This window comes from Paramacrobiotus metropolitanus, unplaced genomic scaffold (genome assembly GCF_019649055.1).
Source record: "Paramacrobiotus metropolitanus isolate TYO unplaced genomic scaffold, Prichtersi_v1.0 Parri_scaffold0000037, whole genome shotgun sequence".
Taxonomy (NCBI): domain Eukaryota; kingdom Metazoa; phylum Tardigrada; class Eutardigrada; order Parachela; family Macrobiotidae; genus Paramacrobiotus; species Paramacrobiotus metropolitanus.
The window spans coordinates 998510-1020605 of NW_026570257.1; the positions used below are offsets into that span (position 1 = coordinate 998510).

At 42.5% G+C, this 22096-nt stretch overlaps 6 protein-coding genes across 6 annotated transcripts; 4 read left to right on the forward strand and 2 right to left on the reverse strand.

Annotated features, from left to right (window-relative positions):
• LOC129589761 (probable G-protein coupled receptor tkr-1) lies at window positions 1–1285 on the forward strand. The gene is made up of 2 exons (XM_055484613.1): window positions 1–672; window positions 1097–1285. The coding sequence occupies exons 1-2, from the start codon at window positions 1–3 to the stop codon at window positions 1283–1285; spliced, it is 861 nt and encodes a 286-aa protein (XP_055340588.1).
• Window positions 1286–2119: 834 nt separating this feature from the next.
• Window positions 2120–4272, reverse strand: LOC129589731 (trace amine-associated receptor 7a-like). Its single transcript, XM_055484580.1, has 2 exons — window positions 3403–4272; window positions 2120–2374 (listed from the first exon to the last, which is right to left on the reverse strand). Exons 1-2 carry the CDS (start codon window positions 4201–4203, stop codon window positions 2231–2233), a joined length of 945 nt encoding a protein of 314 aa, XP_055340555.1. The 5' UTR covers window positions 4204–4272; the 3' UTR covers window positions 2120–2230.
• Window positions 4273–11061: 6789 nt separating this feature from the next.
• LOC129589729 (uncharacterized) lies at window positions 11062–13709 on the forward strand. Its single transcript, XM_055484578.1, has 5 exons — window positions 11062–11211; window positions 11394–11663; window positions 11841–12254; window positions 12435–12848; window positions 13198–13709. The coding sequence occupies exons 1-5, from the start codon at window positions 11074–11076 to the stop codon at window positions 13417–13419; spliced, it is 1458 nt and encodes a 485-aa protein (XP_055340553.1). The 5' UTR covers window positions 11062–11073; the 3' UTR covers window positions 13420–13709.
• Window positions 13710–13815: 106 nt separating this feature from the next.
• LOC129589730 (octopamine receptor beta-2R-like) lies at window positions 13816–16365 on the reverse strand. The gene is made up of 2 exons (XM_055484579.1): window positions 14639–16365; window positions 13816–14327 (listed from the first exon to the last, which is right to left on the reverse strand). Exons 1-2 carry the CDS (start codon window positions 15533–15535, stop codon window positions 14157–14159), a joined length of 1068 nt encoding a protein of 355 aa, XP_055340554.1. The 5' UTR covers window positions 15536–16365; the 3' UTR covers window positions 13816–14156.
• Window positions 16366–18571: 2206 nt separating this feature from the next.
• Window positions 18572–20368, forward strand: LOC129589762 (proteinase-activated receptor 1-like). The gene is made up of 3 exons (XM_055484614.1): window positions 18572–18886; window positions 19312–19689; window positions 20069–20368. Exons 1-3 carry the CDS (start codon window positions 18572–18574, stop codon window positions 20228–20230), a joined length of 855 nt encoding a protein of 284 aa, XP_055340589.1. The 3' UTR covers window positions 20231–20368.
• A 462-nt stretch (window positions 20369–20830) lies between these two features.
• Window positions 20831–22009, forward strand: LOC129589734 (uncharacterized). The gene is made up of 3 exons (XM_055484584.1): window positions 20831–20971; window positions 21250–21318; window positions 21544–22009. The coding sequence occupies exons 1-3, from the start codon at window positions 20893–20895 to the stop codon at window positions 21765–21767; spliced, it is 372 nt and encodes a 123-aa protein (XP_055340559.1). The 5' UTR covers window positions 20831–20892; the 3' UTR covers window positions 21768–22009.
• The last annotated feature ends 87 nt before the right edge of the window (window positions 22010–22096 follow it).

The window sequence follows — 22096 nt, forward strand, 5'->3', positions numbered from 1 at the left end:
ATGTGTTTGATTATTATGCCGCTGCTGACCACGCAGACCTCCATCTATCCGGAACCGACGGAAATGTTCTGCACGATAACCATGTTCTTCTGCCTCTCCGTTATCTATACCGTAAACTGGATATCGCTGATGATCGCCATCAACCGGGTGGTGGCTATATTGTTCCCCTACAGCTACCGTTACTGGGCGCGGAAGCGGACGATTATCACCATGATCCTGATTAGTTGGATGATCCCCGCTGTCTGTAATGTATTGGTGTCCTTTCGCATCGGTGCAACCTTTCAGTTAACTGAGCCGTGGGGTGCCTGCGGGGTGAAAGTGAATAACCGGATTATTTTTCCTCTAATGACCGTTATCTGTGTGGCATTTCCCGTCGGTCTGGAAGGGGTCATATATCTTTGTATTTTTGCGATTCTTACGTGGCGAAAGGTCAGGAAGGTGCGACGGATTTCGGTGGTTGCTTCCGATTCGGAAATGTCAGCATTCAGACGCGAAGTGTTTGTGCGGAGGGTAAAGGTCACCAGGATGCTGTTTCTATCGAATGTATGGTACATGGTATGCTTTTTGCCGGCGCCTATTTCATCTAGTTTATACCCGAAGCAGTACATATCGCAACCGCTGCTGCAGCTGTATTTTCGATCATTATTGGCGATGGGTTATGCAACGATACCGGTAGGTACCACATAGGTTTTTTCCAGTCTGGGTCGTGTTATGTTCAACTCTATGTTATCTGCATACGCACTCATTAGTAAAACAACATACTGTATATCGATTGTTACACTGTATTTGCAGCTTTTTGCTTAAAAACTTACAACTTAAAGCTTATTTACAAAATTACATGTAAAACTTACTTACTGCAGTAGGTTATCATCTACATTAGCAAACTACTGTATTTAACCGCCAGATCTTCCGTAATCGGTGTAAATAAATGTCAAAATGTAATGTGACCCTGTATAGCTAGCGCCATGCATCACGTGCGCATCGCCATAGCGTGGGCACTTGTATCGTGCCGCACATGTTTTGATAATTAGTTAAATGCCGCCTAATAGCCAATAAATGTAGGACAGTACGAGTACAAATTTTAACTGTGTTACAGTTAATATACGTGGCTTTCAACAATGACTATCGCAACGGCATCAGGGAATTCTGGAGGAAAGCCCGGAGGAATTTGGGTAGCTTAATGGGACTGGAAAGCGAGCGACTGCGAAAAACTTCAGAATCCACAAAGGATGATGGACGCGGTTCATCTACCAAGAGGGAAACATCTCAGTTTCCGCTGAAATAATCATTTAAATGTACTACTCGTGCAGATATATAATTACCGAAATAAGCGAGCGTGACATATGTAATGTCTGTCACGTTGTGGCGCGTTCTGTTCACTTACAATACTTCTGTGTGGTTTGCCGACGAGGACATAATAATACCTCCATAGAAGAATGTTGCCCTTCGCCGTGGAATACCAAAGTCACGTTTTAACTTCTTTTCTATATTAATATTAAGAAACTCTCACAACTTTCTATTTCAGTTGTAAGTGTTGCACATTGGCTTCACGCTAGTCCTGTATTCGTACTGAGTAGATAAAAAATTAAATTCTGTGCGTGTTCACAATTTTTGTGCTGCTTGTAGGAATATATTGTAGCTGTATGTTTTCTGAGTTTTCAATCATACATGCACATACAGAAATTAGTGTGCTAACTTTTATCTTTTTCTTGCATAAAAATTGCCTCGCTGATATTGACATCGGTATGGAGAAAATGCACAAACTTAGAGAACGATGACCTCTGTCGGAATTGTTGCCCAACTCTATAACTGTCCCAAACTGTTCTGCGTAACTACCCATTTCTCGAAATCGTGGCATATTTCGTTTGGATAGATGGGGACATCAAGGGGTAACGGAACACTTATTCGCAAGTCTGCTGCACTTTGGTTTCGACTGTACTTCCCGGGAAACAGCGCAATAGGGCATCTAATTTTCTGTATCAGCTAATTATAAGGTGCAAACACACCAGGTTTTCATGGCCGTTGTTTGCCGAAAGTGCAAAAAGTTTTACAGTACAAACTTAAAATCTTGATTAGCAAAAGATTTATAACCAACAGGAAACTCAAAGCGTTTAATGAACCAGGACTGAAAGATCAGGCGGCAGTTATTAAGAAGATCTGGTTTCCATCACATCTGCAGAGTACTATAGAAAGTCAGTACGGTTGTTTGAATTCCGCAGTGCAAAATTGCCTAGGATCCAGTTCGCGATCCACCTCCCGACTTGGTGGCGTCAACAGAAACCATGAATGACTGTTGGCCCAGAAGTCTTCGGAGACGCTTTCCCACAATCTTCAGTCCACTACGGTAATCATTATTCATGATTAGGTAGATCAACTGAAAAACACCAAATAATATCGGTTAAAATATGTAGAGTGTACATTTTGGAATGTTTTTCAGTTAAAGTTGGGTACACCCTCCATTTACGAACCGTTAGAAACAGAAACTCACTAAAGACCAAGTATTTAACCATTCACGGGTGCACTGTAACAGCCCAACTCTGACCACGCTTTGTGTTAATACTGGGATACCCGTGGTAAAAAGGTAAACATAACCGAAGGTAAAAATTTGAACGTCAGCGCAAAACGTTAACATGCAGAGTGTTGTGTCGAACCAATATGGCAGTGTCAATACGAGTCTACATTGTAACGTGTTCCAGAATGCTATACAAGTACCGTTTTGAGAGCGTTAAAGAAAACAGAAGTAGAATAATTTGTAAATCGCGGAATAAAACAAATCAGATGTCTTTGGTTTTTGGAGCTCTTGCTAAACGCCTGCATAAATATGTCGCAAACTGGGCAATTCGAAGCACGCAGCCTGGATTTAACTTCACTACAGCTTTTAATAGTAAATTCTTGGCACAGAGAGCGTTACGTGATTCTAAATATAAAAGGTCACTCGCCAGTCTGATTAGGCTGAAAATGTAACCTCATGTAGGGAGCAAAACTGCCATCCGATATTGATTTTTTAAAATCTTTATTGAAGTCTTTATCTTTATTAAAATCTTTATACGATAATAATAATCATACATTTAATGTTGATTGCCCATAGCCTGGTGGTAGTACGTCTGGCTTTAAGATTGTATGTCCTGGGTTGGATTCCTAGGTGGGTAACTTTTATCTCATAAAATCAAACCAAAAAAAGTATAAAATTTTCAAACTTAACAAAAAAAATTTTCCAATAGCCTGGTTTGCCCAACGGTTTTCACCTGAGGGTAATAAGTCTCCGTAATGGAGTTTGGCTACTGTAGTACGATAATAATTACAATAAAAAAAAGTATCGTCGGATTAAGTATGGTAAATACCTTTACAGCATCATGCAAAATTATTGACTACTGTTACCACATCACGCGAAATATACCGTACCGGGATGGTGGCGTATCCCAGCACCAGCAGCACCCTCAGAAACAACTGCAAAAGCGGTAAGGAAGCATACTGGACCGGATACAGACTGGACGCGATGGGTGCCGGTAGAAAACAGATAGAATACCACACATACGAGCAAAACAACATTCTGGCCACTCTAAACCGTTTCTTAAACTGGTGCTGATGGGCCACATCGGCATTCACATCCGCCACCGACACCCGTCGCCGATTGATCAACTTCCGTAATCCCACCACCGCAAAGATGCTTAGATACACAACGCCCTCTAGACAAACGGGCAGCGTCACACAGATCACAGTAACGGTGGGATAAGTAACAGCATCGGACACGGTGATGCCGCACGCTCCCCACGGTTTCGTCGACTGATAGGCGCCACCGACCCCGTAAAAAAGTACCAAGTTACAACTAAACGCAATTATCCATCCAGTGACTATCATCGAAATAACACCGTATCGTCCGGCGCATTTGCGGTAATGATGCGGGAGAAAGATAGCCACATACCGGTTAACAGAAATCAGGCACGCTGCCCAATCAACGGTGTATAAAGATGAGTAGTAAAACAAGATGGTGTAATTACAGAACGTCTTCCCGAGCCGTACGTACGGTGCGTAGAAATACGTGGAGATACTGAGGATCGGCATGTGTACTAAGCAGAGTGTCACGTTGATAAACAGCAAGTGCGCAATGAGGATACCGCACCCGGAGCGGAGTTTACGTTGTGACAGGATAATGTACATGACGAGGATGTTGCACAGCACTCCGCACAGGCTAATGATGATCATAATCCAGAACCAAACGCTCAGCCAGTATCCGTAGGTTATCCATAACGGTGTAATTGTTGCGTTATCCGATGCGTTCATGATTTAATAACGTCAGACGAAAGCGGTGTAATGAAATGGTTGGAGATTTATGTTGAGTCTGCGTCGATTTGTTGTGGAAGCATTATATGGATGAAAAAGCGCAGCCGAATAATTGGATCCGCCTGTCGATACCTTGGGGATATCTCTCTGGATAAACATTAATGAATTCAAGTAGCATGAAACACGTTAGGGTGACGCGTGCCAGGATAGGCACAAACTGCTCGATCATGTGCCGGTAAATCTTTGCATAATTCAACGATTATCCGGTTATAAACAGTCGAATGAGACAAAATCTCGTCGATATTGGTATTTGTTGATATATGTCTGCGTAGAACACGGATCATTGGGTGGCACTTTACATAACAGGGAAGATTCCTTTTTCTGCAATTATGCACTACTTCTTTCATATTCAATTAGCGATCACGTATTGGAAGTGAACAGGAGCAATCGTTACACAAATCGTCGTATAATATTAGGACTGCGTAACAGCGCTAAAAGTACATGGTACAACCGTGTTAAATGGTTAAAGGTTTTCATCTGTCAAGTGCATTTGCATCGATCAGTCTGGGATGCTGGGATGAAGTGCCTTAGGCAGTTGTAGTTTGTCTCGCCATACTCAAATGGTTTTTGCTTTGCTGGCAATTAATTTCAACAACGCAGGCAATCGTTACGGCGGTACATAGTTATGCGAATACGGTACTTGATGAATGCAGATTGAGCAAAAGTGGCAGACAATTGTGCAGCTTTTATTTTTTTCTCTTCATCGGTTTTCACTTTCTCTGTCGGGCGCACCACTTGATGTCATACAGCTCAGGATGTAAGCATTCGTAGAATATAATTATACTATACAACTTTCCCAAGATACAACGTATAACACATTCAGTTACGGTGGTAGTCGGATTACTAAGCAAATTTACAGACTGACGACGCGGCATAAGTACAAAGATTTTTTCTAGTTGGATCTTGGAAATTATGCTTTGTGCACTAACAGCATCTCTTCACTACTCCTACGGTTACAAAATATACCATATAGACATAAATGGTAAAAACAAAAAGCGGCTACGTTTCCCTTCGTCACAGCTAAACCAATTCACTGTTCCAGAAATTTCGTAGATCAACGTTCTTCAAACTTCTCCCGAATCCGGTGCCGAGTGAAACTGACATATGGTGATTCCGTAGTAATTTTCTGCTAAACCGACGCCTTCCAACCACTCCCAGTGCTTATAACCGGTAGAACAAATATTGATATCCAAATTTGCGGGAATTTTGCCGCATTCGGTGCTTTTCTTGACGGGCCGCGGGTCTGGTAGGTTAGGCAGACCCTTTCAAGATGAATATGCGGCTTATACGCCAAAGTGTTCGCGCAGGCAACATTCAAAAGCCAACTTCTTCCGTTACGCGCCCTGTTAAATCTTACTAAAAATGTATCGCAGCTGCCAGGGCACCTTTACTCGCAGCGCTTCTAGGGAGCTTTTAGACTATGCATCCAACTTGAAAACGTATGTAAAGCGCTCGTTGTGATAACTGTATGATTTGTGATCGAAAAAATCGAGAAAACTCCGGATCACAAGGTTAATTTACCAGACGATAAAATCGTTTTATGCATAAGAAAGAAGAAAGCAAAACTATAATAAGATTAGAAAGAGCTTTCTAATGCTAATATTCTGAAAGCAGTTCACATTTTGCACGTGTTCGTGGATTTCGCAAAGGTTCGAGCAAAATATTCACTGGTTTCGTTACAAGAACATTACGCAGGCACAAACTGCTGCTCTTCTTACGATTTTTTAAAATGTGAGCCTGCAGCAGCAAATCGGCAATAATAAGGAACTCGATGGAAATACTGGGACTGAACGGTTTGTGCTGAGGTACCCGCCTGGGTCTTGACAGACTTGACACACATAGCATAAACGACACTTTTTGGCTCTGACACAGAGATCGGTTTTGAATTGTGATAAGCTTCAGGTGGTCGTTGAACAATGGTTCTCATCTTCTCACGATCGACAGAGTCAACAGGGCGTGAGCCCGAACGTTGTACAACTTTGCCACACGTCTGAAGGACAGTACTGTGTTTTATGTAGCGCTGAATTGTGTGTAAGTAAAAAGGTTTATGTAAATACGGCGTAGTAAATACAAATGCTACACGATCAACACTTTTATACCTTCACTCTGCACATCCCAGTTTGTGGACAGTTAATGTGACCTTTACAGGCACCAATCCATTAACGTAAATAACTGTAGTTGTATGCATTCAGTTTACATTTCCTGTGTACTTAGATCTTTTTATTCGCTCTGCGAAGTAGTTCCCCGTTTGGCGTTTAAAACATCACTAAACTAAACGTTTCGTACTCAGTAGTCAGTACGGCTGTTACTGCTAATGCGTTCAGCAACCTAGCTGAAGGCGCTGCTGATTAGGAGCGAAGGCAGAGATTCTAGAAACAGAAATTGTGGATCAGACTTTAGAATTACCAAATTACAGACCTCCGATCATGACCAGACAAGGTGAACTTCTGTACTGTACACACACATAATGCATAACCTTTGCACGATCGTACTTATCGTTAGTCTTTGTTAATAGATATAGATATTATTACTGGCAGTGCAAGTACTCGGGATTCTCGTTTTTTCCGGGGAATGGGGATAAGTACCGTTACCGGGAATTTTGCTGTGCCGATGTACATAGTAGCAGAGTACGTAACGTTCTTATACGAAATCTCTGTTTGAAGTTTTGAAATCAATTAAGTAAATATCTGACAACCGAAAAAGGTTCAATAAACACAAGAAAACGCTAACAGCACTAAACAGCATGAAACTGGCAACCAGACGTAAAAGGAAGCAAAATGATGCTTGTGCGTCGTGATGGTGACTGTGTTCGCAGAAGTCACGATGTCTGTCTTACTAACCCGAGCGTGCATAATAACCATATAAACTGATTCATATTTTGATTTCGTATTTGCACTAATACAGCTTGTGGCTGTGGCTTCTAAAGTCCTTGGGAGACCTTGACTGTACGTCATCAGCGTCCGTACGTTAGTAGGACACTTCCGCTGGATCAGATGTACATTCTTGAAAACGCGCAATTACTGTGTAAGTATAGGATCAGACTTTACGGATGACCGCGGTTGCTATCGAAATCCATAGCCCTTTCTTTGTAAATTGTTACACGACTTCTCGGGCACGGCTGGCGTGGAAAGTCAACATGTTTTCGTAATTACAATAAGATAATCTTCTGCTTGGGTGGATTTTCTACAATCACTCAGCTCAGTTTCGAATTATATGGGCAGAGTAAATAATTTGTTTCCAGTGAGAGCATTTGACTCATACGACCACCCTGAACACATCTGCACTGATAAATTTCGGTTCACTAGGACACCGGTTTTAATGGTTTGACTTCGCCCAAATTCTGATTACTTCGTTAGCAAAAAGACTCAGACGAAGCATTCCTGCTTGCGCATTTGGCATCAGTAAGAGCACCCGCTGCATCCTAAAAAGCTATAAGTGTTGTTGTTTCAGGCACACTTAAGTACAGTAATCACCGCTCTGTTTGAAATCTACTACATTCGATCAGATTACATTGTCCTGGATGTTCCCATTTCACGTATACGTTGTCAGTACCAACGGGCTATTTGTGGCGTTTTCTTCCCAAGATTTCCATTTTCTTCTGTATAAGGAAATTACTGAATTTTAATTTCCGTTCACCATAGCTGCTCAGATCAAGATATACGTCACGTGTAGGATAAAGGAAACCTTACGCGAGACCGGTGCAAATGCAGCGCTTGGTCTGCTTGTTCGACAAGAATGTGACGTGGACACTTGCATCCGCTCCAAATGCCTCCGTGTCCGGATGACTTGGTACTCGTACAATGCATATGTATGCCGGTCTTGCAACTGAGAAGAAAAGACGGACTATTTTAATTAAACTTTTCTTATGGGGCTCCACATTCTAATCTGTTTTATGGACCGGCAAGATAACTGTTAAGTTAACTAAAGCCTTGCGTATGCGTGGTTGAATATGGCTTTGATTATGCAGCTTGGACATAACGTCAGATTTTAAAAGGTGGAGGCTTCGTTTTACCGCTTATTGCGCGAATAAGCGCTTCTCTGCTCGAGTGCACGAAAACTTATTTATGCGCAATAGATGTGTTGTTCCTCTTTCACAACGTTTGTTGCTTTTGATCATAAAATTTCCAAACAGCGGATCGACTGATCTTAATTTCTTGGTCCTGTGTTGAAATTCACGTAGACCTGCGTAATATGAATGCCACATACGCCAACCTCAGCAATCCCGCTGTAGTGGACCGTGGTCCGCACTGGACATTTTTACTCGGTACCAAGATGGTCATCCTGATTGTCTCCGTATGTCTCAACGCCGGCGTCTTCATGTACCATCTGGTATTCCACTCCCAGCTGACCATGACACCACTGTGTGTCTACCTCATCGCGCTGTTTGGCTTCAACATCGTGTACTGCTTACTGGCGACGCCCTTCCAGATTGCTAAGGAACTCTACGGATACTGGTGGATGGGCTTCCCCGCCTATGCCCTATACTACTACGCTTACTCGGTGTTAAGCTTAGTTTTGGTGATGCTGCACACGCTGATCGCTGTCAACCGAATCTGGGCGGTAGCGTATCGGGTGTCGTATAAACAGCGTCATACAAAGAGGACCGCAGCATTCCTATGTTGCGTAATGTTTTTGTACGCTCATATCATCGAAATGCCGGGTACGGTAATGGATATCGTATTTTATCATTACCACCAATCAGAAAACGGCGGAATCCTTAATACACCAGCGCGGAGAAATTTAAGCCGGGTTGAAATTTTTCTCGGTCGAATCATTCCGCTTGTAGCAGTCATTGCGGCGTACGTGTACACGACCGTTAAGATTTGGCAAAGACATCGAAAACGTGCCGATGCATCATCGGGAAAGTCGGGGGACGCTGGCGAATTCAATCCCGCGCGGATTGTCAACGTAAGATCGGTGGAGAGTGATAAACTGGCAAAAATGCCGAGCAATGCAGTGGTAGCGGTGACTCACCGACGAGAGATCAAGGCCTCGGCGCTGATGACCGTAACGGTAGTCAGTGTGGTTGTTTGCTGGTTGCCGGCGGATGTGCTCTTTTTTGGATACCTGTACTGTGGAATGCCTTTCTCCAGCACCGCGTTTAGCGCGGTTATGCTTCTTTATTCTGTTCAGACAGTATTGGATCCGTTAATGTTACTTGTTAGTCTGCGGAAAATTCGACGCTAATTTACCGATGAACACTATTTCACAAGCTGGTACGACCTACAAAATGATCACAGTTTAATTTAGGTGTTCTTGTAAATGTACGCTGACTTGTTTAGAATCTGTTCGAATTCAACTTGTTTCGACCTTTCCGTTTAACGTTACGAGATCGGTCATGGATAGCTCGGTTTACTGTTAGTGTCTCAGTTTCCTATTAAACGGAGAATTTAAAGTACATCGTCATATCGCAGGTCGAATTAGCATGGGCTATTTTGCCTATACGAGTCCGCTTCATGAGGCTCGAATTTCTCTAGTCCCGTTATCAAACCAATCTCACTAGATCGTGCGAATGGAAAACGCCGTTTCGGCTTTCAAGTAACCAATCACAACTTGTCACTCAGTACGACATATCCTTCCCCTGTGCTAAACGTTACCGCAAGGTGTGTGATGTAATTTGGGAATATTAGTTTGCTCGCGTTGCAAAGACGCATGCAACGTTAGAATACAATATTTATTATGGGAATTCTTCCGTCATGCGCAAGTAGCTGTCTTGAATTTGATTGGGAAAATCCATCGACATTTCTAAACGATTCTAAACCTTGTCTGCTTATTTCCGTAGAGCAGTTATGTGACCTTGAAACGCCAGACGAATTACGGCATAAGCGCGATCATTGTAAGTCTTCTGCGTGCACGGAAAGGCTCGATGTCCCACTTAGAGTTGTACGTGCTGTACCAGCCTTGCCGAAGCGAAGCGGGGGCTGTAAAACGCACTTTACACACATATTGCCAGCAAATCCGCCCATCTTGTCACTACCGAAACTCGCTTTTTTTAAAATTTTAATGCAACAGTAATTTTTATTTCTCAAATTTTGAAATTTTCTAAAGTGAAGAACACTAACAGCGAAACTTGTGTTACTTCTTCTGCTTTTGCTGTGCGCAAACTGATAACTGTGATCATCTTTGGTGTGGAAATTCTGAAGATGTACTTACTTAACAAGGTTCATTAACAAGGCCGACATATTGAACATATGTCGAGTTACATAATTATGCTCGAAAATTTTCGCCATAGTTCTTTAGCGCACTATGAACCGATGCCTCAGTATAATCCGTAGTTTAAATAACTAGAGTAACACTGCTCAGTAATATTTGCAAATTCTCTTACACAATTACATACAGCAATTAACGGGGCGATCGTTCATATTGCAGATCTTTGGTATGTCTGGTCTTTTGGTAACATGCTAATGTGCAAAATTGTCATAAAACCAATATTGGCTCGTTAATTAATGATCATTATCCGCAGGATCATCGAGAGCGGTTTTTCTCCCGGCTAAATCGTGGGTGTCGGCTCATGTCAAATCAACTCCGAGCACTGTGAACGAAAAGGCAGACTAAAGTGCGAAGCGATCAGCACAAGGGCAAGGCACAAATTAATGCATAATTGTCATTAATCAATTAACCCGGCGTTTCCGCAACACTGTCGGTCTGTCGGTACGTTCGCGCTTGTCGGCAATAAGTGCGAACCAAAAACGTACAACGGTATAAAACTGACCGAAGAGTTCATTTTTTTCCATGCAAATAGCGTCTCAGAAAAATCAGAAATATTGCACTGGCTTTATTAAGTTAACTAATTATTCTGGTACTTCCAAAATGAAGCTTTTTGCATCCCTCATAATTGCTGCGGTTGTGGGACTGACTTCTGCTAAACTGGTAAGTTTCGGAATATTAATGCTTCTACTCCTTTAGAAATTTTGAATATTATTTTGCTGTACGATAAAAAAGTTTTTTTTGTGGATAACTACTGGAAACGCGAACCGTGACATTTATACTATAATGTATTGTGTGAGTTATGTTTTTATGATACTGTAAATTGATCAAAATCCTCTCCGTAGTCTAAACGTGCAGCGCAGAATCCCGGTGTGTGGTCGGCTCTGGACAGCCTGCGCGGGAAGTCCAAGCTGGGCAACGATGATATTCTCCAGATGGTTTTAACTGCCAAAGCCGGTCAAGACTACCCCGACCTGTCGGAAATTCCCGCCGGAAGCTTCGACTGCACGCAGCATTCTCCCGGCTTTTACGCCGACGTCGATTCTCGCTGCCAGGTTTATCGTCGGTGCGATGTCAATGGAAATCAAACCGCTTATCTTTGCCCTAACATGACGGTACGGTATACGGATACGAAAGTGACGACACGATTATTAATATTAATCATATCCAGACTATTTGCTTACTTTATTCGCAACATTGGATTAAACCTGCATAAAATGGCGCGACCAGTAACTAGCCACAGTTGTCAACCTATTTAATATAACAGTTATAACCCTACGATGATCTTTCAGGTGTTTAACCAAATCACGCTGACCTGCCACTGGTTCTGGGACGTAGACTGCAGCAAATCCACCGATTTCTATGACTACAGCAACAGCCGCCTGTATCAGAACGTCCCGCTCTTGGACGACGAGCCCTCGTACACCGGCGCCCGTCGCAAACGTGCCGCCCAGAACCCAGGAGTGTTTACCGCTCTGGATCAACTGCGGGGGAAATCCAAGCTGGGCAACGACGATATTCTCCAGATGGTCCTGACTGCAAAACCCGGTCAAGACTACCCTGACCTGTCGGAAATTCCTGCCGGAAGCTTTGACTGCACGCAGCATTCTCCCGGGTTTTATGCCGACGTTGAATCTCGCTGCCAGGTTGTTCGCCGGTGCGATGTCAACGGCAATCAAACCGCCTATCTCTGTCCCAACATGACGGTACTAAATACTACATACTATGTATAATGCACAGATAAAAAACTAAATACTTTATATGATTATTATTAATAACTGATGCCAAGACATTTCTTGCTCGCTTTATTCGTAACATCAGATTAAATATGCATCGTCCAATGCCACGGTTTGTAAGCTTGTTATGACCTTCTGATGAGCTTTCAGGTGTTTAACCAAATCACCCTGACCTGCCACTGGTTCTGGGATGTGGACTGCAGCAAATCAACGGATTTCTATGACTACAGCAACAGCCGCCTGTACCAGAACGTCCCGCTCTTGGACGATGAGCCCTCGTACACCGGCGCCCGTCGCAAGCGTGCCGCCCAAAATCCGGGAGTGTATTCCGCTCTAGACCAACTGCGTGGGAAATCGAAGTTGAGCAACGACGATATTCTGCAGATGTTTGTCAATTCCAAAGCCGGTCAGGATTATCCTAACCTGTCCGAGATCCCTCCCGGCAACTTTGACTGCTCGCAGCACGCGCCGGGCTTTTATGCGGATGTTGATACCCGGTGTCAGGTGGTGCGCCGATGCGACGTCAACGGCAACCAGACGGCATATCTCTGCCCCAACATGACGGTATGAATTATTACTGAACATAAAATACATTCAGTAATTGTGTAACTAGTATATGTAGTGATTTAAATAATTATAATAATTAAGGCCGTGCTTTGTTTACAAACAGACCTTGACAGTTCTTCTTATTCATTTTCGGAGCTTTGTTTTTGAAGTTAAATAATTTAAAAAGGTTGTTATGCGGGACACTACTCTGTATTATTATTATGTGACGCACAGAATTATTTTATATCAGTTTAATGCATTTTAATAATTTACTCCTTCGTGTTTAACATCAATACAAGTATGTCTTTGCTACGATTATATGCGCCATCATACGTAATATACTTAAGGCATTACAATTTTACATTAGGTGTTCAACCAAATCACGCTGGTTTGCCACTGGTTCTGGGATGTGGACTGCAGCAAATCTACCGATTTCTATGAGTACAGTAATAGTCGCCTGTACCAGAATGTCGCGCTCTTGGATGACGAGCCATCATACACTGGAGCCCGCCGAAAGCGTGCTGCCAATAAGCCACGGCAAAGCCAGTTCGTCGCCGGTAAACTCGTTCAACTTGGCCATCGCAACTGATCGATCTCTGAGGCGAATACTGACTACTTGGTTTTCGTAAGTTTTGGACGCAATTCAAATGAATTTCACCTAAATTAATTTTATCGTGTACACTTGTTTGAACTGGCTTGTTTGAATGTACATTACCGAACGAAATGTGGATTAACTATGTCATTCTCGCACCTTTGTAAAATAAAACCATGACTTAACGGATTACTTTCGTTTTCCATATCTGACACCGCTGTTGAAGCAAAATTTTCATTTTTGAAGCAAAATTTTCAATCAGAAAAAAGTGTGTAGCATAATAAATGCGCATGTGACCATGAATTATACGTACCGTCTCGGTTCCTCGTATTAATTATTATCGTTCCAGCCAATACCACCTTAAGTCTGTGGTCTACTACATAATCAGCTTTTTGTAACGTGCAACTTAACGCTCGGATAGTGAAATCCTTTAAGCCTAGGATGTCACCGGCAAATACACAGTAACATTTTGAGTTAGTTTATGCTCTATCGCTAATTTAACGTCCGTACAATTATACGAAGTATCAGTATACGAAGTACGCAGTGTAAAGAAGTATCAGTATTCGTACAGTAATTCAGTATAACTGATTGTGATTTGTGAATATACTGTACCAGCGAAAAAAACTTTAACGTCTTGAAATTTTAGCCCAGCCGACATCAAATTCTTGATGTTAATACGAGTTCCACTCTAAATTGCCTGATTTGCATCGGCAAATTGATCTATCACTTTCAATTTAATCCTCCGAGTGTGCCCGCATAGTGCTATGAACGCCAGGTGCAACGGTGGCAAACTCGGCAGTTCGCTCGTGTGTGACTTCCGGCCGGATGCCCAGCTGTCTTCCCAGTAGTCTGGCCATGTTGCTTAATCGTCTTCGATATTCCATATTCATCATCAGAAAGATCAACTGTAACAAAGAGAAAAATGGGCTGGGCATGGATTTTTAATCAATAAACACTATTTATGTTGATCAGGCGTTAACCGATCGCAGTTGTGCGTGACGGCGTGCGGGTTTGTTGGCGCTGACCGTCATATGTAGTCATTAAATTATACAGCAGCGCAGTCTACTTTTGTTTGGAAGTGAACAAGCTTTCTCCGATTTAAAGAGTGAATGTTCAGCTTTAATGGGAAACGGAAAAAGTATGACATATCATAATTTAAGTACAAACAAATAAGTAACAAAATAAACAGTAACGAATTACGAGACGAAACTCTCACCGGAATGGTAGCGTATCCACAAAGCAGCACAGCCCGCATAATTGGCGATAAAAGCGGAATCCTGGAATAAGATGCCGGATACACACTCAGGGCAATCGGCGCCGGCAGTAGGCAGGCAATATACCATAGATACGACACAAACAAGACTTTTGCGCTGTGGTACCGCCTCTCGAATAATTTATGTGCTTGCCCTTTCCCATCCTTGGTCTTCGTATGTTCCCCATCCAGAATCTTTTTCCGATCAAAATAATTTTTTACCGCTACGCCGATGAATATAGCCAAATACAGTATCCCCAGAATCGTCAACGGGATCGTTACCGCAAATGCGGTAATGATAGCGAAATCCGAATTCGGGTTAACCATACCGCACGTTCCCCAGGGCTTCGTTGACCCGTACCACCCACCATGTCCGGCCAAAATCTGGCTGCAACAGGCAAAACAAATCATCCAGCTCAAGATGATCATCGTCGCGATGACGTTGTTGCGAATCATCAGCGGGTATTTCGTCGGGAAGAAGATGGCCACAAACCGGTTGATCCCGATTAGCAGCGATGACCAGTTAACCGAATCCAGGCAAGCGTAATACAGCCACGTGGAGTAGACGCAGAAATTCGAACTGAGCGTCTGGTAGGGCGCGTAAAAGTACGTGGACACGCTGAGCAGCAGCATGTGTACGGCGCATAATGACGTCAGGACGGCCAGGAGGTGCACGATGAGGATACCGGAACCGACGCGCAGTTTAGCGGAACTGAGGATAATGTAGATCATCAAAAGGTTAAGGATGGTTCCTACAATACAGAGTGACAGCATCACCCAGAACCATACGGCGAAACCGATCCGGTAGGTGATGAAGAGCGGTGTGGTGGTGATGTTTATCGTGGCGTTGGTGATGTTCATCGTGTGGCTGGGGAAGTGACGCTTTCATGCAAATGTGCGATGGTTTAAATGGCATGTCCCAAAAGATCGGGGAAACAATGGCGTAGGCAGCATGGAATAAGAGTAACCACGCAAATTATCACAAATCGATGGGTTTGATAACTTATGCAGTCCCACGGTGCTGACGATCATCAGGTTATTCCTGTCGCGTTAACGACTTATTAAGCACTTGGCGACATAATAATTGCGTTAAGTAAACAGTCCAATATAACACGTTGCGCTGGAAATCGTGCTTAAACCAGCGAAAACTGTTTTCCGGTGGAGATATATTAGCGTCATCATACAACTACTAAATCGATATACATATGTGTATACCGGCAACAATAACTGCATATATTTTGGTGCAGAATGGTAAAGAATAAAACCGCTAACCGAAACACAAGAAAAAGACAGACAGATTATAAACAGTATGGCGAGAAACCTTTCCGCTTTTAAATAATCCACAGAAAATCGGCGATTGATCCACATCCTGATCACGGCAAAAACGCCAATAAATCCAGATGGTACTTTCGCTCTGCAGTGTACATAGAAACCACATGCTGCAAAATAATTGCACTGCTTGATAGTTGAAGAGGCGCTCAATTTGTATGTGAAGTGGTCGCCCGGTAAGGATGGTTCTGATCCGGTATGTACACGCAAGACCACGCCGACTGTTTGCGTAAAAAGCATCTGGCCGGCTTCCGCTTTTCCCTTGGATTAAGCCGTATAGCATGCTTTATAATCCAGCGCATGTATAACGGGAGGGACGCTCCCTACCGCGCTCCATAGTAGCGTGTATTACGCAGAACAATCGGCGCATGTAGGTGTTTTTTGTTTCGTTGGCGATCAAGATCAGTGGCGTCATATTCTCAATGCTGCATCCTGCTAAGCGTCCATAATACCGCTTTGTTAGGAAAAGCACGTTCCAGTCGGCAGTCATTCGTGTACGTCATGTATGCTGCCAATTTGCCGGTAGCGATAATTTTACCCTGATTGTGTACGTGATGGGGAAACCTCATGTGGGATTGCAAAATTGATCTTTACATCTGAAAAACACACATCCAATATTGCATCGATTGAACTGACTGAGCTGGCTTACAAGTTAGCTTGGTCATGCCTTTTAAATGGTGTTTTGTTGGCAGTTCAGATTAGCTTGTGCTCTTCTTGCTCAGTTTTCAAGGTCATTTTTGTTACATTGTACAGTACATCGAAAGTCAACACACGTACGCGGTGAACTGCGCACAGCTGCAGTCTACCAAAGCGCAATAAGTTTCATTATGTATGCTTTGCGTGTGATTATGATGAATATTTTTCATATTTTATTATATTTGTTATGACAGTGAAATCTTTTAGAAAGGATTTCATTTGTCACATTCGTACATCCGCTTAAAGTTGAATGTGGGTTGTCTCAGTTACGCGCCCTCTGGCAGATCACAGTAAACTATCTACGGGTAGGTGTACCGAGTGTGAGCCCAGATTCTCAGTGTGGCATTGTAGCACTATAGTCTAAGAATCTATGCAAAGTAGGAAATCTGCTTAGGTATTCAACGACAAATTTATTAAAGTCGGATTGCTCCCCAAAATGTCAGAACTGGCAAATTATGCCAAAAAGAATGCTCCTAATAGGCTAATACTGCACGGTATGTTGCAATCGGCGGGCTTATAACGGGTGTCAGAGAGAACTCCAAGTAGAAAATTTATTCCTAACTAAAAAAACAGAAAGTACGAGTACGAAGTACAGCATCATACTACCATATTGCATACTGTAATGTATACTAACATATTGTATAGTACATAATGTATACATATTGTATATTGTAATGTATACCGAACCGCGGTCGACGGCGGTTGGCGGTTTATAATAAACCTCGTTTAAGCCTTTTTACAGTAGACCTTCATCCGCCACAAAACGAACCCTATCCGATTTGCATACGATGTACGAGCAGAGTCAGAAATCTTTTTTTTTGAAACCGGAAATATCTAAGGCAGGATAACAGCGCGCTAAACATATCTGAGATATTCGTGAACAATCGTATAGAAAAATGCCTACACACATTAACATAGCAGCGATACACGGATTACTGGTGCAGTAAATTACGAACGCACCCGTTCCGCTTAACATCACACTAGCGATAGCGCATGGAAGATTACCACTTTTCGTACGCCCGTTGATCAAGAAGTGGCAGTGACTCAATCTGAATAATGCATGTCATAACAAGATTTCACAAATATTACAGTTCTCCCACAATCATTCAGTTGACGCTCTTGCATTCTAAATAGGAGTTTAATGTCCGTCCGACATGGGTCTTTATGTTAGTGTAGCATGACTGATCAATAAAAATTTAATTCTGTTAAGTATGCTTTTTTCAGAGCATGGTTTTTTGTGGAGTCATGGTTCGCTTATTAGAAAACTAATAGTAACACGGAACATTTAGTTAACAATGTGTTCACTTGATATACAGATAGAAAAGCCTGTTTGGATATGGGGGTGTTTACCGACAGAAACAGTACCCAGCTTATGCTCTTCATCAATAATATCCAACTCGAACTGTTCCTGTATTCCGCCACGGCACCACAGCCACCACTGCTTTGTTTTTCAGTAATATTTGATGTCCTTGAAATCCTCCCACGTTTGTTTTAGATTTTCAACTCGGAAAACCATACTACGCATCATCACGCTATTTCCGCTGTTAGCATTGAGCAATTTCTGAACAGTGTTCAGTTGCATATTTTTCAAGAGTCCATATTTGATACCATATTAATTTCACAGTTCATTGTATCCACGCGTAACATACACGGACATTGCTGCTTGTCACATTTCGCGTATAAATAGCAGCAGGTTTTCCAAGTAAAATAGTTATTATCCTGGTAAACTACATAATACTAAAACTGATCACAATGTCAACGGTATCGAGCAACGTCTCTCTAGTGACTAATGTAACGGTAAGCGTTCCCGCTTGGGTGCTGTATTCCCAGTGGTTGAGCCTGTGGTTCATCATCACGGTATGCTTATGCGTTATGGGAACACTGTTAAACGCTCTGCTTTTTGCTGCCATTGTGACATCGGGCAAACTTCGCCAGGGATCCGGTGTTTTGATAGCGCATTCCATTTTCCTAGAGACCGTTCTCTGCGCTATCGCGTTCCCGCTGATTGTAGCCTCTACGTATAGACCGCAAAATTCCATGACCTCCGTACCAATGTGTCGCTTCACGATGCTGGTGTTTTACGGGGTCATGTGGACGGAGAACTGGGCCAGTGTGATTATCGGCATCAACAGATTTGTGGCCATTTTCTTCCCGCATGGCTACAACCTGATCAGAAAAAAGCAGGCGGTGTGTGTGATGATAGCGTCGGCATGGATCATTTCCATTTGTTGTATTGCGCTGTTTTGCTTCGATATTGGCGCTATTCTTCAGGTGACCTTTCAATTGGAACGGAATTTGCAAACCCTTTTATACAAAAAAACCCTTCGCGTATAAAATAAGTAACCGTTGGTGCAAAATTAAATATTGTTTTAAACAGATTCATTACTTGTTATTATCTTTGTACATAGCATTAAATTTTTCCGTTTAAGGTGTTTGTATAAGTCCCTGTTCCCTGTTGTTAAGTTATTTTTCTTACATTATCTGATTTTGTATTCCGACGTTTTGCGACGCATAAATTATATCCGATTATACATTTTCAGTGCTAAGTTGTTAAATGTCTTAAGGCCTCAATAATTTTGGTTTTTTTGCTTAAGCCATGTTTTTCATTGTAGACCACAATGCCATGGGGTGCTTGTGGAGCGCGACCAATCAGTGCGGTATACGGCATCGTCACCATTCTAACCACACCTTTGCCAGTGGCGACACTTGGCTTCCTGTATGTGTCCATATTCAGCGCTATATTTATTCGCAATGCGATGTCTCGTCGGAAAACCGATCCTGGTGGAGCACCTGGTAATAAAAAGCCCCACGGAATCATTCACAAACGGTTGAAAACAGCGCGGATGATGTTCACTTCGTACATCTGGTTTTCCTTATGCTACTTACCGGCACCCGTTGCGTCCAGTGTAGCGCCGGTGGCGTACAGTTCCAGCCCGCTGATCTCGTTGTTTCTGAGGCTACTGTTACTCTGCGGCTACGCTACTAGTCCGGTAAACCGTAAAACGAAGTGTTAAGACACGAAATACATGTGTTTCATGCAAAACGACAATATTCATATTGTAACAATTTATTAAAACCTTATAATTACTGTTTTTGCTACAAATAAAATTATTTATGAAGGATGACATTGCGCTTGTCGGAAATCGCCCTTTTATTTTAGCTACCCAAAGCATCTGCTTACTGAATACATTTTCTCTTATTATCATTTTCTAACTGTATAGGATTACGGATGTATAGTGTTGAGAAACGTGACCTTTAAATAAGCTACGATCACGTTCACTAACACCCAGCACAAACAGGCTCACATCTGCCACTTCCTGTGATAATTCGTTGTCAACAGTTTTGCTTACGAGTGCTTTACGTATGCAGATTATTTATCTGAGTATGAACGAGGAGTACCGAAGACGTGCAAAGAAAATCCTCATGAAGATTGGCGGCATTTGGAGTCCACAGCTGCGAAAGGAATCCGAGCTCACCACATTCAAATCCGACAACAGAACGAAAGAAACCACGGCCAATGCCATTGATTAGCCAACCCAAACCGAAGGTTGCAACCATGGAAGACAATAGACATCAACGTGCACGAAAATTACTGCGACAATAAGAACGTTAATGATGTGCGCGAAGTTACTGTGCATCCGAAATTGGATTTTCACCTATTTTAATGCAGTTCATCTTCTTACTTCAAATTGCCATTTCTGCAACCGTTTTCGTAAAGCTTCACGTGCTTACTATTAGCTCGTACGTCTAGTCCAAACATTTGCAGAATATGGGCCGCCGCAATTTCTGTGCTACTTAAAAATAATATATTTATTTAGTTAATTTAGGTGTTATGCCATTGAGGTATTTTACCATTTAGGTTTTGCATCAAACAGCTTATGTACATTTTTATATACACACTGTGCAGTCTGCATATTACAGCTGATATACTTAAATCAGTTTGTTAGAGCGACGGATGCGCCACCCGCATGAGTGCTCCTTTGGTGAAATGAGGCTAGAATTGGCTCGAAGCTGAACATTTTTTGTGCGACTGACGTACTATTTCCGTTATAAACAACAACATCATGACAGCCAGATAAAAAACGCGGCTTAGTAACACCATAATGTTTTTTTGCGCCGTGGCGGTATAGACATTTAGCACGCACTGACTGAGCTTCTTTACTTACCTACTCTAGTGCATCTTAGCTGACGCAATGTCGAGCGGTATTTTACAGATAGCTGTGGTACTGTTTCTAGTTAGCGGAATAAGTGCAATCTACATTCCACGCAGCGGTAAGTTGTTTCGGTTTACAGTTGTGCTGTTGCTGATCTACATGCATACTGAAAATTTGTAGCGCTGAAAATTAGCCACAGGATAATATTTAAATTTGTGCGCTAGTTTAATCCGGTATTTCTTCCGCTTTCTATCCGAGTGGCGCGGTGTTCGTGACCTTAACGTTGCCCGGAAGTTCAAACGTTTTTATGGACCGCGATCAATCAGACCATGATGCAGCTTTTTTTGCTCTAGTTATTAAGCGGCATTTTTTTTACAGTTTAAGGCTTTTTTGCAGTTCATTTTGAAGCCCCCATTCGGATTCCGCCCCCGCGAACGTATGAGTTGCTCGAGAGACCTCCGATGCGTAAGTGGATGCAGCCGCTGGACAGTAGTATCTTTCTCCCACTTGATTAAAGTAAAAGTTACAAACATCTGTATGAATTATACGAGCGCCAGTTTTCGACCTTTGTCTGTACCCTTACAAGAGTTATTATTCTTTCCTTCTGCTAAATATTGTTGTGATTCCCATTGCCCGGTGCAACCTCCTTTCATAAGTGCGGGAATTGAATGTTTGCGCGAATGATTGCAGCATCTTCGTACAACAGTGAGTACAACTCCAGACCGCGCTCCAGTGGCGACCACGATGACGAGGAGAAAGCACATGGCGGCCATGCTCATGCCCCTGAACCCCATGCAGTCCTCGAATCATCTTCCACGATGAGCAGTGGGACCATTAGCTGGACTATAACTCGGAAACCCATTATTCCAGTTTTATTAACAATTTTCGTTTTCCTTGGTTTGCTTATTTCATAATTATTCGCATTACACCCCGCAGTATTTTTTCCTGTTTGAGTTGCATCTTAAATTTTAAAGCACAGATAACTTTTTATCAATAGGTAAGTGTTCGCTTAAATGATAATTCTGCTTAGCCAATGTCAAAATTATTTATTTAGTCAACAGTTACAAGTTACAACGCCACATTTATTTGTAAATTAGTCTCCGAAGCGCTAATCGAAATTTTTTATGGCTAAAAAGCATAAAAGCGGATTAATCCAGGAATTCGAATAACCAGAACATATTGCACGGCACAAAAGGCGTTGTTCCAGTAACCGGTAAATTCCGCCAGTAAGAAATACACCGCA

Excerpts from the sequence above, each read along its gene's own strand:
- LOC129589761 (XM_055484613.1), top strand. The coding sequence starts at position 1 with ATGTGTTTGATTATTATGCCGCTGCTGACCACGCAGACCTCCATCTAT. Across the intron at positions 673-1,096 it reads TGGGTTATGCAACGATACCG|TTAATATACGTGGCTTTCAA; the intron begins GTAGGTACCACA and ends ACTGTGTTACAG.
- LOC129589731 (XM_055484580.1), bottom strand. The coding sequence starts at position 4,203 with ATGATCATCATTAGCCTGTGCGGAGTGCTGTGCAACATCCTCGTCATG. Across the intron at positions 2,375-3,402 it reads TGGGATACGCCACCATCCCG|TTGATCTACCTAATCATGAA; the intron begins GTACGGTATATT and ends GGTGTTTTTCAG.
- LOC129589729 (XM_055484578.1), top strand. The coding sequence starts at position 11,074 with ATGCAAATAGCGTCTCAGAAAAATCAGAAATATTGCACTGGCTTTATT. Across the intron at positions 11,212-11,393 it reads GACTGACTTCTGCTAAACTG|TCTAAACGTGCAGCGCAGAA; the intron begins GTAAGTTTCGGA and ends TCCTCTCCGTAG. Across the intron at positions 12,255-12,434 it reads ATCTCTGTCCCAACATGACG|GTGTTTAACCAAATCACCCT; the intron begins GTACTAAATACT and ends ATGAGCTTTCAG.
- LOC129589730 (XM_055484579.1), bottom strand. The coding sequence starts at position 15,535 with ATGAACATCACCAACGCCACGATAAACATCACCACCACACCGCTCTTC. Across the intron at positions 14,328-14,638 it reads GTGGATACGCTACCATTCCG|TTGATCTTTCTGATGATGAA; the intron begins GTGAGAGTTTCG and ends TCTTTGTTACAG.
- LOC129589762 (XM_055484614.1), top strand. The coding sequence starts at position 18,572 with ATGGGAACACTGTTAAACGCTCTGCTTTTTGCTGCCATTGTGACATCG. Across the intron at positions 18,887-19,311 it reads TGATCAGAAAAAAGCAGGCG|ACCACAATGCCATGGGGTGC; the intron begins GTGTGTGTGATG and ends TTTTCATTGTAG. Across the intron at positions 19,690-20,068 it reads GCGGCTACGCTACTAGTCCG|ATTATTTATCTGAGTATGAA; the intron begins GTAAACCGTAAA and ends TTACGTATGCAG.
- LOC129589734 (XM_055484584.1), top strand. The coding sequence starts at position 20,893 with ATGTCGAGCGGTATTTTACAGATAGCTGTGGTACTGTTTCTAGTTAGC. Across the intron at positions 20,972-21,249 it reads AATCTACATTCCACGCAGCG|TTCATTTTGAAGCCCCCATT; the intron begins GTAAGTTGTTTC and ends GCTTTTTTGCAG. Across the intron at positions 21,319-21,543 it reads GCTCGAGAGACCTCCGATGC|CATCTTCGTACAACAGTGAG; the intron begins GTAAGTGGATGC and ends GAATGATTGCAG.